Source organism: Schistocerca americana, chromosome 8 (assembly GCF_021461395.2).
Source record: "Schistocerca americana isolate TAMUIC-IGC-003095 chromosome 8, iqSchAmer2.1, whole genome shotgun sequence".
Taxonomy (NCBI): domain Eukaryota; kingdom Metazoa; phylum Arthropoda; class Insecta; order Orthoptera; family Acrididae; genus Schistocerca; species Schistocerca americana.
In genome coordinates this window covers 484,935,413-484,951,440 of record NC_060126.1, presented here as the reverse complement: position 1 = coordinate 484,951,440, position 16,028 = coordinate 484,935,413, and the positions used below count along the sequence as shown (strand labels likewise).

At 44.7% G+C, this 16,028-nt stretch overlaps 1 protein-coding gene across 1 annotated transcript in view; it reads right to left on the bottom strand.

Moving 5' to 3' along the window:
- LOC124545932 overlaps positions 1–16,028 on the bottom strand; it is a 270,734-nt gene that overhangs the window by 55,522 nt on the left and 199,184 nt on the right. The window contains exon 3 of the mRNA XM_047124892.1: positions 3,263–3,390. Coding sequence (XP_046980848.1) covers positions 3,263–3,390 — 128 coding nt within the window. The remainder of the gene's footprint in view (positions 1–3,262; positions 3,391–16,028) is intronic.

Here is a 16,028-nt window from a genome sequence, read left to right as displayed (position 1 = left end):
AATGAAGAAGCATTATATGCTGAATGGAATGAACAATATAATGAGTACAGAATATGGATTGAGAGAAAATCGAAGAAAGACGAAGGTAATGAGAAGTAGCATAAACTGGAACAGCGAGAAACTTAATAACAGGCTTGATGGCCACGAAGTAGATGAAGTTAAGGAATTCTGTTACCTAGGCAGCAAAATACCCAATGACGGACGGAGCAAGGAGGACACCAAAAGCAGACTAGCAATGGCAAAAAGGTCATTCATGGCCAAGACAAGTCTACTATTATCAAACATAGTGCTTGAGAAAAACATTTCTGAGAATGTACGTTTGGAGCGCAGCATTGTATGGTAGTGAAACATGGGCTGTGGGAAAACCGGAACAGAAGATGGTTCAAATGGCTCTGAGCACTATGGGACTTAACTTCTAAGGTCATCAGTCCCCTATAACTTAGAACTACTTAAACCTAACTAACCTAAGCACATCACACACATCCATGCCCGAGGCAGGATTCGAACCTGCGACCGTAGCGGTCGTGCTGTTCCAGACTGTAGCGCCTAGAACCGATCGGCCACCCCGGTCGGCGGAACAGAAGAGACTCAAACTATTTGAGATGTGGTGCTACAGGCGAACGTTGAAAATTAGGTGGACTGATAAGGTAAGGAATGAGGAGGTTCTGCACAGAGTCGGAGAGGAAAGGAGTATGTGGAAAACACTGATGTGGAAAAGGGACAGGATGATACACATCTGTGAAGACATCAGCGAATAACTTCCATGGTATTTGAGGGAGCTGCAGAGGGCAAAAACTGTAGACGAAGACAGATATTGGAATACATCCAGCAAATAATTGAGGGCATAGGTTGCAAGTGCCACTCTGAGATGAAGAGGTTGGCACAGGAGAAAAATTAGTGGCGAGCCGCGTCAATCCAGTTAGAAGACTGATGACTCCCCCCCCACTCCAAAAAAAAAAACGCCATCTATTGGTCTTGCATACAAAACTGTAGACTGAACTACCCCCTGCAGCATGTACTTTTCAGTTCGGTGATGAGAGCCTAAAAATCATTGCGACAGGAATAAAAGGTGCAATAAACTCAAGAGCCGTCATTCAAGGTGAGATATGGCACTGACGCCGGCTCGCTTCCTAACTGGTGGCAAAAAAATAACTATTCCATGTAGGACAGAACCAGCAACTAGAATGGATCTTGCCAAGGAGTTCCGTTAAGATAAACGGTGAACGAGGACATCTGGCGTAGGTGGAAAAATGAATATCTCCAGCTGCTAAAAAACTACCACAAGGTGAACGGATACATCTCAAGAAGGCCAAGAGTTGAAGTCGTTCTACTGAAGGAGGACATCAAACCACGGCGCTTGTGGAAGAAAGCAGTGGTAGAAGAGGTGCGGCACGGCCGAGACGATAAAATAAAATGCACCATTCTCTGGCAGCCGGATGGCTCGAAGATATTTCGAACAGTGCAGTTGCCCATCCCCTCGAGGTAGACCAGGGTACGGGAAGGATGTTGGGGAATAAGAGACTCTTACGCCATCTGTTGGTGTTGTATCTGTAGACTGTGCTGCCTTCTGCAGCGCTTGTGACTGGAACTGTAATGCTGGTACACTTCTGTGTTGACAAATCAATACTTCCCGCCTCCTTTTACACTAGCAGATCCGCCTCCCGTGATATCTACACTCCTGGAAATGGAAAAAAGAACACATTGACACCGGTGTGTCAGACCCACCATACTTGCTCCGGACACTGCGAGAGGGCTGTACAAGCAATGATCACACGCACGGCACAGCGGACACACCAGGAACCGCGGTGTTGGCCGTCGAATGGCGCTAGCTGCGCAGCATTTGTGCACCGCCGCCGTCAGTGTCAGCCAGTTTGCCGTGGCATACGGAGCTCCATCGCAGTCTTTAACACTGGTAGCATGCCGCGACAGCGTGGACGTGAACCGTATGTGCAGTTGACGGACTTTGAGCGAGGGCGTATAGTGGGCATGCGGGAGGCCGGGTGGACGTACCGCCGAATTGCTCAACACGTGAGGCGTGAGGTCTCCATCGATGTTGTCGCCAGTGGTCGGCGGAAGGTGCACGTGCCCGTCGACCTGGGACCGGACCGCAGCGACGCACGGATGCACGCCAAGACCGTAGGATCCTACGCAGTGCCGTAGGGGACCGCACCGCCACTTCCCAGCAAATTAGGGACACTGTTGCTCCTGGGGTATCGGCGAGGACCATTCGCAATCGTCTCCATGAAGCTGGGCTACGGTCCCGCACACCGTTAGGCCGTATTCCGCTCACGCCCCAACATCGTGCAGCCCGCCTCCAGTGGTGTCGCGACAGGCGTGAATGAAGGGACGAATGGAGATGTGTCGTCTTCAGCGATGAGAGTCGCTTCTGCCTTGGTGCTAATGATGGTCGTATGCGTGTTTGGCGCCGTGCAGGTGAGAGCCACAATCAGGACTGCATACGACCGAGGCACACAGGGCCAACACCCGGCATCATGGTGTGGGGAGCGATCTCCTACACTGGCCGTACACCACTGGTGATCGTCGAGGGGACACTGAATAGTGCACCGTACATCCAAACCGTCATCGAACCCATCGTTCTACCATTCCTAGACCGGCAAGGGAACTTGCTGTTCCAACAGGACAATGCACGTCCGCATGTATCCCGTGCCACCCAACGTGCTCTAGAAGGTGTAAGTCAACTACCCTGGCCAGCAAGATCTCCGGATCTGTCCCCCATTGAGCATGTTTGGGACTGGATGAAGCGTCGTCTCACGCGGTCTGCACGTCCAGCACGAACGCTGGTCCAACTGAGGCGCCAGGTGGAAATGGCATGGCAAGCCGTTCCACAGGACTACATCCAGCATCTCTACGATCGTCTCCATGGGAGAATAGCAGCCTGCATTGCTGCGAAAGGTGGATATACACTGTACTAGTGCCGACATTGTGCATGCTCTGTTGCCTGTGTCTATGTGCCTGTGGTTCTGTCAGTGTGATCATGTGATGTATCTGACCCCAGGAATGTGTCAATAAAGTTTCCCCTTCCTGGGACAATGAATTCACGGTGTTCTTATTTCAATTTCCAGGAGTGTAGTAGTTCGAGTCCACAGTGTGTAAGGGTGTCCGGATGCTTTTGATCAGATAATGTACACGACAGTAGCATACGGTTTCAGACCTCGTGAAGGGGAAGAATAATGGAGGTTTGGTACTGTGCGGTGGTTGATCTGGGTGCGAGGGTGCAAGAAGGGATGGTGACGCGTCGTACCTGTGCTGGTGCCGTGATGGAGCGTGTGGTGAGGCACCCGGGAACAGCCCCCGGCTCTGGTGCAGCGCAGTTCCAGCTCCAGTTGCAACAGCTGGAGACTACCGCACGCCTCCACGTCCACGCCGCTGCTGCTGGAACGAGAGGACGCAACGTTACTGGAGGCTGCCGCCAACTGCTTAATATGCGCAGCGTCTGCAGACGCCGCGCAGTAGACTAACGAGATAAGTGGCAGACGATTGCTGGATTTCTCTGTTGCCAGCAATGTTTAACCGTACAGTGCGGGCACGGTGAAGGGACGCAACAAGTAGCGATGGGGCACTCGTTAGAAGTCGGAAGACTTACGTAGGGACCTTATGCTCGTTTCGTTACAGGTTCGTTCAGTAAGCGTCACAGAGATGCAGTGAAATCGCTGCGAGACAGGCTTTCTGCATCACGGTTTCGTCTTACTGTTAATGTTCCGAGAGTGCAAGTGCCTAGAATAGTCAACCAATGTATTGCTTCGTCCTAGATATAGAGATATAGAGAAGATCCAACGGAGAGCAGCGCGCTTCGTTACAGGATCATTTAGTAATCGCGAAAGCGTTACGGAGATGATAGATAAACTCCAGTGGAAGACTCTGCAGGAGAGACGCTCAGTAGCTCGTTACGGGCTTTTGTTGAAGTTTCGAGAACATACCTTCACCGAAGAGTCAAGCAGTATATTGCTCCCTCCTACGTATATCTCGCGAAGAGACCATGAGGATAAAGTCAGAGATATTAGAGCCCACACAGAGGCATACCGACAATCCTTCTTTCCACGAACAATAAGAGACTGGAATAGAAGGGAGAACCGATAGAGGTACTCAAGGTACCCTCCGCCACACACCGTCAGGTGGCTTGCGGAGTATGGATGTAGATGTAGATGTTAATTTCGCGAAAACGCCATGAAGCTAAAATTGGATGGATTCGATCTCACTTGGAGACGCACTGTCAATAGTTCTTCACGCCAATGGTTCGCGACTGGAATAGGAAAAGGGGAAAATGACGGTGGTGTATCAAGTACCCTCCGCCTCACACTGTGATATGATTGCCGGAGTGTAGATGCAGATCTGAATGTGTGCACTGACCCTCGTTTATTTTCTTCGTCTTTATGAGATTTTAAGGTTAGTGCCCAGATAACGAGTTTCTAAAGTGAAACAACGCAGTTTTCAATAAAACTAAAAAGAATCGCATTTGAAGATGAGAATATTTCCGAGCGCTGTTAAGCACGAAACGTTACTGACACATGAATACACACGTCGGTAGGCAAATGCACAGCTTAATAGGATTTTAGTCGTAAAGTAGTTGGTTCGAATGTCGCTAGTAGGATATATTTCTTTTACTTTTAATTACGTTCAATATTTATTAAAAATGAAAATGTTACTTACCAAATATTTAATCATATTTTTCTAATAAAAATAACATCTTTTTGTTAAATACTACTTGTATGAAAACGCTAGCATTACAATAAATAAAACTTGCTACAAGAGCGGCGCGGGATTAGCCGAGCGGTGTTAGGCGCTGCAGTCATGGGCTGTGCAGCTGGTCCCGGCGGAGGTTCGAGTCCTCCCTCGGCCATGGGTGTGTGTGTTTGTTAGGATAATTTAGGTTAAGTAGTGTGTAAGCTTAGGGACTGATGACCTTAGCAGTTAAGTCCCATAAGATTTCACACACATTTGAACATATTTGCTACAAGAATCCAAAATACCGAATAGAAAATCAAATATTTTCTTTTTATTTCTAGAGGCTGAACAGTATTATTGATGTATATATTTTTTTCAGTTTAACAAAAAAGTGTTTGGCATGTCTGTATGAAATTTTAATTCTATTTTCGTATGACCAGTAATTAAATACAAAAATGTGTTATTTGTATTAAAATTATGAATCAGTATTTGTTAATTAACATTGCTATTTGTTAAAAAATGTGGAATTTAAGAAAAAAATGAAAAAATAAGATATTTTACAAGCGAGATGGGAACCAGTGACTTCGCTATTAAATTCCTTTCCCGCTATGTATTTAGCTACCGGCGAATGTGTTGATAAGCCAACAATATTTTGTACTTAACAGCGATCGGAAATATTCTAGCCCTAAAAGACGATTTTTAGAGTTTATCGAGATTTGCGCCATACTGATGTATGAAGTTGTTGTTTAGGCATTGATCTTCAAATCCTATATGAGCACCATTCGGCAAGATCCTCTTATTAGTTCTGGAACGACACACAGTCATCTACTCATCGCCATCCGTTGTGAAATCTGGAAAAAGTCTCATTCACGAAATACAGCTGGCCCCGAAACGGAATCCTACCTGCGAGAGGTGCAATCGAGGGAAGATAAGTCTGGTAGTTCGCAGATTCCACGTGGCATTAGTTGGTCGGTATCGGAAGCTGTGAGACTTTTCACACGTCCCTTTTATCCCGTTCTCGCGGCTTCCGTGGCATCGAGTAAGGCCTCACTTGTGGTGTGCAAAGCAAATTACGTGACATGTCGCTACGAAGATTCACTCGGAAAAAGGGAACTTACTACAAAATCAATAATGAATGTTCTATAGCTACCAGATTGCTTTCATAAAGATTCCGACATCCGACTTCTGGCCTGGAACAACGCACATTGCTAGCAGTTCATGCACCGCCTCCATTTTGCTCGTGGCAGTATCATCGATAATCTCAAAAACAAAACAAGAATACAGTTTAAAGCCAGTAGGAAAAAGGTCTCACAAAAACACCACACTCATATTTCTTTGGGAACGAATGGAATTTATTAATCTACAATTAAACAACATCAAGTCTGCTTCTACATCTACATGGATACTCTGCAAATCACATTCAAGTGCCAGGCTTCGTTCACGTAACAGCAACTTCAGCTAGATATAGGATTTGTATTCTGATATGCTGGTTGATTTGGTTGAGGTCACTCTGCTCGACAACTTTCGGCGTGCGAGGCAAGTTAGGCGACATGTTTTCCCGGAGATTTCACAAAATGGCTCTAAGCACTATCGGACTTAACGTCTGAGATCATCAGTCCCGTAGACTAAGAACTACCTAAACCTAACTAACCTAAGGACATCACAGATATCGATGCAGGATTCGAACTTGCGACCGTAGCAGCAGCGCGGTTCCGGACTGAAGCGCCTAGAACCGCTCGACCACAGAGGCCGGCCCCGCAGATTTATTTGCAAGTAGTTTTGTATATCACATGTCAGCATTAGACAGGAAGCTGAGATGTTCTTGTATCCTCGCACACTATCAACCGTTGGCTGCATTTGATTTTTTCTCTGCTACAACGAAAGAGGGTCTCGGTGGTGGCACGATTATCTCCCAGATCGTTTATGTAAATCAGAAGGAGTAATGGCTCTACCATGCTACCGGTGTGGCGTGTGTATATCTGCCCACATACATCGCGTTACTAACAGCTACATTGACCATTCTGTCCACAGTCGGATCGTTCAACAATTCAGACACAATCTGGCGGTGCGATCGTTATTTGTTTTCTTTCTTGGAGTCGCTAGTTCCAGAATTTCTGCAGGAAATTAATGGCCATGGTAAGGGAGCAGATAAATAACTAGGGAACGTGAATTCTTTTCGTTTCGTTTTTCGGTCTCAAGGAAAGGGCGGTGAAACTCTGAAGAAACTGATACCACGTGAGAAGGTGCGCTGGAAATGCGAATATATTTTGTAAGACGTTAGAGTGTCATTAAATCGAAGAAAAACAGACAATCTCCCTGTGAACAATTTTGCTTTTGACAGTTGTCTGAGATTATTAACATTGATGGTGAGAGGTCTTAAGTAATTTGATTTGTAAGAACTGATTAACTACATAGTTAACGAACTTTTTTCCCTCGGTTATAACCACCAATTTATATTTTTTTCTATTATATTAACACTAATGCAATACCAAGGCATTTTACATAACGCGCATTGCCAAGGGGGATGCCCATCCGAAAAAAAGAAGCAAATATCGTTAATTGTTGTTGAAAGAGATACTGATATGTGAGTAGGGTCCAAAACTTGAAAGTACCTTTTAGCACAGTATTAGCGATATCAACGCACTTTCAATAGTGTGTGTGCTACCGACTCCACGACCACCACAAAAAAGTTTAAAAAATGTATATTTCATTCGTCGTTGTTCACTTTTACTCTCAACTACTTTTTGAAGAGATGTTGATGTGTAAATACAGCCCTGAACCTTGAAATATCGAATACGACATCCATTGGTGAAAGTGACTCTGCCACTGAGACTCAACATTTTGGGCTCAGTTTAGCTGAAAAATTTTAAACGTATTTGGAACCTAATAGAAGAATTCATTAAAAACAATAAATACTTTTTCAAAATTTTAAAATATAATGTAACTGACTAGATTATAATTTTTTCAAAAGGTGGGCACAAAGTACCCCCTCCCCCTTGATACTGAGAGGGTTAAGCAGAAAAGACATGCATACTTGTCCTCAGCACTTCACATTAAGATGACTTGCACAGCAGAAGGTCGCAGGATAGTACAAGAAACACCGCGTCATTCACCGCCGCCCATGGCAGAAACCTGGTGAACCATCATAAACAAAACGTTCGTTCTGCATTCACTGTGCCACTCTCTGTATCCTTCCTGCCTCTTTCTTATTTTCATGTCCGTTACCCAGAACTCATTCCTGGTACTTGCTATGGACAATTGTGCATAGGCTTGTTTAAGTCCTTCCATAACTGTTTTTTCTTTACATTTCTGTTGCAAGCGAAATCTACGTCTGTGTCTCAGTATTCTGAGATTATTCGCTCGAGATGCTGTAATGCGTCTCGATGATGTTGCTCACAACTTCTTATACTTGGCGTACTTTACAGCCTACACTGTCGAGTCACAGCCGTACTATTATGTCGTAATCGTATGGTCTACAGCAAGCAGTTGAAGGTAGTGAATTGGCGAGTGATACACAGGGCCTTCCCCCATCTTTATTGTGCCAATCATACAGCTGGCAGAGGATTTTGTATCAGTACTTTGAATTAAGGAAATAATGGTCAAAAATGAATATTTAGTTCTCATTGACATACATAACTTACAGCCTATAGGAATAAACTGAGCACATATCAGTTCATAGTCACGACTTCTAGAGTCAATGTATGCAAGTTTCTACCCATCGGCGATTAATTTCCTTCCGTTAGGATGACACCTGTAACAAAACTCTTCTCTGTACATCCGTAAGGCATTTCCGAGTGCTACTTGCTGTTCCACCACCATGCGTTAAATGCCTGGCTGGAAGTTCCCGTAACTAGGAACTCTTTAACGAGTCATGTGTATAAGTAGTAATAAACGCCACCGTGTGCGCGTCGCAGTCGCGTAGGTACTGATTTTCCAGGTAGCGCTGTGAAACAAAGAGTTGACAGAGGACGTGTCGCACGCATTGCTCTTTCAAGGTCTCGTTGTTGTTGCTGATGCTGCTGTGGCCTTCAGTCTGGCGACTGATTTGATACTGCTCTCTAGGCTGTATCCCGTGCTAGTCTCTGCACCTCCGCATAACCACAGCGACATTCGTTCATTTGACCTGCTTACCGTAGTCAAGGCTCGCTTTTCCTCTATAATTTGTACCTCCACATTCTCTCCGTTACCAAGTAAACTATTCCTTGGTGCCCAACAATTTATGTATCAACTTATTTCTTCTTTCACACAAGTTTTGGCATAATGCTCTTTTCCCACAAGTTTGATTATGCACCTCTTCATTAGTTACTGAACCTACCCGTCTGCTCTCCACCATTCCTCTGTAAACGGTCAGTTCAAAAGATTCTATTGTCTCGTTTTCTTTTCTGCGCTGTTTGTCGAGCACGTTTCACTTCCGTTTAACGTCACGAAAAACAAATGCTTTCAGAAACGACTGCCTAATTTTTTTATTTACATTCGATGGTACCAAATTTCTCTTTTATAGAAAAACTTTCCTTGCTCCATTAAATAAATGCGGCTTCTTGTTCTTCTAATATTTCTCCTGTATATCGTTCAGCCATTTTCAAAGTAAGCCGAAAGCCTGATGCTCAAGCATTGGCTCCGTCGTTCTAACTTCGAGGAGCGCTCCACTGTCCGTGTGGCCACAGACACAACCGGCAAGCACAGTACAATGTGCACGGGTTATATCTGTGGCGGCGCAGTCGATCCACGCTGGGACAGCTGTGTATCACTGTGAGCTGCATTATCGCGACGTCTTTGTCAGTTTATTACAGAAAGCGCCGGATTCCACGACTTTTACAAGCTGAAGCCGCTATGTCTATTACTTAAATTCGCCGCCAAGCGAATTTCAATTACCTCTTTCGCAACCGCGCCCCAAAAAATTTCGACGGCTTCGTACAACATAGATTGACCATTATCAGTAGTGTTCTGCTATAGCTGATCTATTTTGCTGTAAGAGGCGGATGTACCTGCGGTGTTCGTACATCTTTCATGGACGGTACGAACCCAATGTATGAGCAGCCACATTGATAGCAGAGCTTGTAAATCCCAGCCTTCCGGAGCATCAAATCATCTTTAACGGTACCCAAGAGTGCTGCTGCCTTCATTAGAAGACAAAAAAAAATCACGTTTACTTTATGCTTGCTGAGGATGCGTCCTACTTTTTCCGATAGGTTTCACACATTTGACAGGAAAGCTATGGATTTAAATCTTTCCGATTCTTCTTCTTCATTGCCTATGACCACATTTGGTTTCATACGTAGCGCCGTACGTATCGTTGAAGATACATTACAAAATTTTTTAAACCATCCTAATTCGATCCATGCACAAATCCAGTTTACAATCGAAGTTGAAAAGGAGGGGTGGCTTTCATTTTTTGATGTTTTGGTTCGGTGCAAAGATGATGGCACCGTGCGACACACTGCATATAGGAAACCGATGCAAACAGATTTATATTTACGCGCAAAGAGCTGCCATCATCCTTCTCAGAACTTCCGTTCACAGCCCACACATCGTTGTGCTGACGAGAACAGTCTGCAGGACGAACTACACTTAAAAGAGAGTTTTTGAAGCCAACGGGTATTCTCCTTAGCAGGTACGTAAGGCGCTAAGAATGGAATCAAAAGTGGCCTTAAGCGATGCAGAAGAAGAAACAGGAAGATTTAAATCCACGTACAGGTGTAGCCTGTAGTTATAGAAATTCTGCAAATCATAAGCACGCTTCCCTTTACCAGCGGAGCATTGATATGTAGCAATAACACGTATCAAACTCCCATCGCTTCTGTGATACCTATCGTGGGACACTCGTCGCAATGTTAGTGAAAGAATTCAACGGCAGACGCAAAGATCTATACACTCACTCAGTGTCACGCTGTGAAATTGCAGCCACAGGAGTAGCACTTGTAAATGGAACATCGCCGAAATCAGCTGATCGCGTGGTATAAATGACAATGACTGTAGAAAAGCCAAGGTTGAAAGTAGAAATCTCTTTAAATAAATTTGCGGTTGTGACACCTGATATGAAAACGCTAGGGGCGTACCTGGGTAGCTAGGGCGTCAACCTTTAACCCTTCGAGCTACCGCCCACAGAGCCGGTGAACTACAAAGAGGGGGAGGGCGGCGGCTGCGTGGGAGGTCGGAAGTGGTGCAGAGGCAGCACTGATGCGGCCCACGTGGGCAGCAACACGTGCGCCGGCGGTCCGCGCTGGGGGGCACTGCGAGCTGTAAACAAACCGCCTCTGGCTGGCGCCGAGTGGCGGGTCGCCACACGCAAAGTGCTTCCGCACCGCCTAGAGGTGTGGGAGGGGAGGGGGCGCTTTAAATCTCTGACGCGGCTAGCGAGGGCACGCTGGAGGTCTCTAGTCACTTCAGTCGCCTAGCTAGCACGGTGCCTCAAAACTGCCGAAGCTGATGCACGAGCAAGATACTGCGAATTCGCGTAACAGCCTGAAACTTTACGTCACAGAAGTGGACCCGTCTGAACAACGCAATTCGTTTTTTTCCGAATTTTTCTCTTTTTGCGTACACACATCACCTCTTAGATAGTTGTACCCATAACTTCCATGGCCGTAAGAAAACGTTATTAAGGACTCCATTAGATGTGTGGAGTATAAGATGCATGTCCACTTTTTTTTTTTTTTTTTTTTTTTTTTTTTTTTTTTTTTTTTTTTTACTGTGATGCCAGTAACAAACGTAACTTGAAAATGGCTGAAGGGACAAAGTTAGCTAATACTTAAATCATGAAATAAAATGATCATTTCAAAATAAAAGCAGCCTACACAAGAAAATTCTTGGACTAACAATCGATCAAAAGGTAACCCGTAACCTTCACCTACAAACCACTCAAAAGAAAGCCCACTATAGATTAAAACTTCTAAAGTTATTAACCAGCCGCCCTCCGAAACCTGCAACGACATACATTTCGCATCGCCGCCTATATACAACTACCTTTTGCCACTCGTACCTTGTACCAGCTCATGAAGTTCCCACAACCCCTCAAGCGCCTGGAACACCTTCACCTTTCCGTCTTCACCCGTAAGCTTCAATCCCAGCACCCTATAGGCTCCCACGGCTTTCAGAACCAAACTGTTGAGCGTGTGTCAATACATCACGCGTTCCCTTCGTCTAATGTGTCCTTTCCCTACGTAATTTCAATCGCCTTCCCCTCCCAGACCATGATTTGATCTCTGAAATCTATCCTTACTACCAGAACCTTTCTTACCACGCCAAATGATGGTTCCAGCACACACTAGCCCATCCACAATCCCTCTCTTCTCTTTTTCCACCTTACCAGTGCCTTCCCACCAAAACATGTCACTTCCTTGTCCATTTAAAATCCTCCTCCGTACTTTATTCATACCGAACCTTGTCGACAGTTACAAGGAGCTCGATCCGATCATATCAAGAACATAATAAAGTGAATGACATCTTCATCATCTTATCGAAACCATCGTCACCTATTTTACCTTCAAAACTTGTTAAACAGGGTGATTCAGCTGCCCGTAAGGGGCTGATAACCTTGTAGCTTAGTCCCTTAAATCTCAAACCAACCAATCAATCAGCTGCCCATACCGCTGTCGTTTTGTGCAGCCCGTGTATCAGGAACGACATCCAGACAGGCGACAGTCGAGTAATCGATATAGATTCCCTCTCAGAGCTTTGGGTGACTGCTAGCAAACGGAATCATCTGTAATACTTACAAGTGAGGATTGTCCATGAGTTACACGGTATTTTTGGACTATGCTGTACCTTAATTCTGCCATACTTATCCAAGTGTCTCCACTCTTTCTTCGTAAAATTAGCGGTTCACTTATACAGGTTTTGGATGTCTCTAAGTTTATTCCGTTTATAGTACTTAATCTTTTTTAAATGGTTCAGAAACGTTGCCTTATACACTATGATTCAACATCGGATACAACGGTAAGTTTCTACCGGCTATAGCACTTAATCTTTTGTAAACGTTCCCTTATACAGTGAGCTTCACTATCGGAAACTACCAAGTCAATGGAAGATAACAAAATGGGAAGCGTGGAAGTACAGTAACAACTCCCTGTTATAAACAGAAAAGCCAAAGAAAGTGGTACACCTGCTTAATATGACCTAATGTCTGATGTAGTGCTGGAGGCAATTGAGACCATGAATCCTGCAGGGCTGTCCGTAAATCCGGAAGAGTATGATGGGGTGGAGATCTCTTCTGCGCAGCACGTTGCAAGGCATTCCAGATATGTTCAATAATATTCATGTCTGGGGAGTTTGGCGGCCAGCGAAAGTGTTTAAATTCGGAAAAGTGTTCCTGGAGCCAATCTGTAGTAATACTGGATGTGTGGGGTCCTGCTGGAATTGCCCAAGTCCGTCGGAATGCACAATGGACATCAATGGACGCAGGTGATCAGACAGCGTCCTTATGTACGTGTCACCTGTCAGAGTCGAATCTAGACGTATCAGGGGTCCCATATCACTCCAAATGCACACGCCGCACACCATTACAGACCCTCCACCAGCTTGAACAGTCCCTTGCTGACATTCCAGGGTCCGTCGACATGAGGTTGTCTCCAAACCCGTACACGCCCATCCGCTCGATACAATTTGAAACGAGACTCGTCCGACCAGGCAACATATTTCCAATCGTCAACAGTCCAATGTCGGTGTTGACGGGCCCAGGCGAGGCGTAAAGCTTCGTGTCGTGCAGTCATCAAGGGTACACGAGTGGCTCTTCGTCTCCTAAAGCCTATATCGATGAAGTTTCGTTGAATGGTTCGCACGCTGACACTTGTTGATGGCCCTGCATTGAAATCTGCAGCAATTTGCGGAAGGGTTGCATTTCTGTCAAGTTGAACGATTCTCTTCAGTCGTCGTTGGTCCTTTTCTTGCAGGATCTTTTCCCCGTCGCAGCGATGTCGGAGATTTGATGTTTTACCGGATACCTGATACTCACGGTACACTCGTGAAATTGTCGTACGAGAAAAGTCCCATTTCTTCACCACCTCGGACATGCTGTGTCGCAGCGCTTGTGCGCCGACTATAATACCAAGTTCAAACTCACTTAAATCTTGATAACATGTTATTGTAGCAGCAGTAACCGATGTAACGACTGCGCCAAACACTTGTTGTCGTATATACGCAGCGCCTTATTCTGCCTCTTAACATATCTCTGTACTTGAATACGCATGGTTATACCAGTTTCTTTGGCGCTTCAGTGTGTACCCCAGCTTTTGCATAACATATGGCGCGTCGTGTACTGTGCTAAAGTAGTTTGATGAACAAAATCCGTACAACAGGGCTAAGATGTCTTGATATACTTTACCAGTTATTGTGTGATATTTTGGCAGTGCGCTTCGCATCTCCAGAGTGAACTGGCACAACATTATTGTGTCATGTGGGGTTGCATAAAACTGAATCAAGCGCGCGCGCGTGCACGCACACACACACACACACACACACACACTCACACATTAGATTATAATTATGTTACACAGTTGTTTGACACACACTTCATCCTTGTCTCTAGTGAATTTCGCCCTGCAGTTTCATCTGAATTTTGAGGACACTTTTAAATGAGCCAGTAAGTGATCGTCGTTTCGAGAAAAAGGACAGTCGCTCACAACTGTCTGGTTCTCCGCTGTTTCACACCACGCGACCCAGGAGTGTACGCTAAATGTAATGCCTGCGGTATTTGGTCCGAAACATGCGGCCGAAATTATTGGCTCGCAGCAATGCTCATTCTCGCGATGTGGTTTATACACTGAACAAGGCGAACAAGAGACAAATTGCGCTTCATACTTCTAAAGTATTAAAAGTTAACTAATTACAGAAAGCAAATACCAAAAGGTCTTTTCGAACGCTTATGCACTTTAGCCCTCCTCACTGGCACATCCACCCCTAGCGGTAGTTGGGCCGTATTCCGCCCACAGCATTTTTATGCGAATATTGAGTCATATATATATACGAAATTTGGTTGAAATTGCTCCAGACGTTCCTGAGTTAATCTTCTACGTCAGAGGTCTCCAAACTTTTTAGTCCGCGGGCCGCATTGACTCCTCCACGAAGTCATAAGGGCCAAGATCTAGCTAGTGGGATTAAACCACCCTAGCACTCCATGATCACCGTAATGTAAGGCTCAAGGAAAGATGAAATCACAAAAATCTAAGGTTGTGGGAATAGTTAGCACTGAAACGAAATAGGATTTTTATTTAATTGCATAATTTTGATTGGTGGACGTACCTGACCGAAATTCTGGCGTATTTTATTCTGGCGAATTTCACCGACAAAGAAGTATGTCACTGCACATTCTTCACGAAAGCGTCCTGCAAAGTTAACGAAATCTCAAAATCATTGTTAGCAACACTATTGCTGCAAGACGTAACAGAGGTAGAGTATGTCAACGCATTGTTATTTCAAGGGGCGCAACAATAAGTTTAGTGCCGGCCGGAGTGGCCGAGCGGTTCTAGGCGCTACAGTCTGGAACCGCGCGACCGCGACGGTCGCAGGTTCGAATCCTGCCTCGGGCATGGATGTGTGTGACGTCCTTAGGTTAGTTGGGTTTAAGTAGTTCTAAGTTCTAGGGGACTGATGACCTCAGAAGTTAAGTCCCATAGTGCTCAGAGCCATTTGAACCAATAAGTTTAGTTATGTAGTTTTGTAGCGAGTAGCAGAGCCAGAGCATATATTTGATAGTTCTGCTGCGTAATTGTGTCTATGTTGCGAGTGTTTCTCGAGTTTTTTAGTGTTTTATGCGCTGTACTAGTAGGTGAGACGACGAAGTGTGGGACAATTCAAAGTTTGAATTCGAAGAGACAAGGAAAATCTGAAAATCGAAATACGTATAGCACGACTTGAGTATTTTTTCACTGTATTTTTTAGTGGAACTACAGTGTAATTGTGAGTATTTAATTTAGTAATTAAAGTAACTTAAAAAATAATTCATTACATTTTGTTTAGGCAGACTACTCCTTAGTTTTATTAGTATTAAATAGCACAATTTTTGCAGATATCGATGCAAATTCAAACGATATCAAGATATTTCAAAATCCCTTTGACGTCGATATAGAAGCATTACCCGCTGAACTTCAGTTTGAAATTATTGATTTGCAATGTAGCGACTTTTGTAGAGAAGAACATTCAAAGTCAACATTACTGGAATTTTAGAAGTGTGTTCCATCCACACAGTTTCCAGATTTACATAAATTTGCCTGTGGCTTTTTTTCCGTTTTCGGCACCACTTATTTGTGTGAAAAACTTTCTCCAAAATGAAACATGCAAAAAGTATTTACAGATCAAAATTAAGTAATGAGCGTTTGATGTTGATGATGATTATCTCTACCAGTGAACTT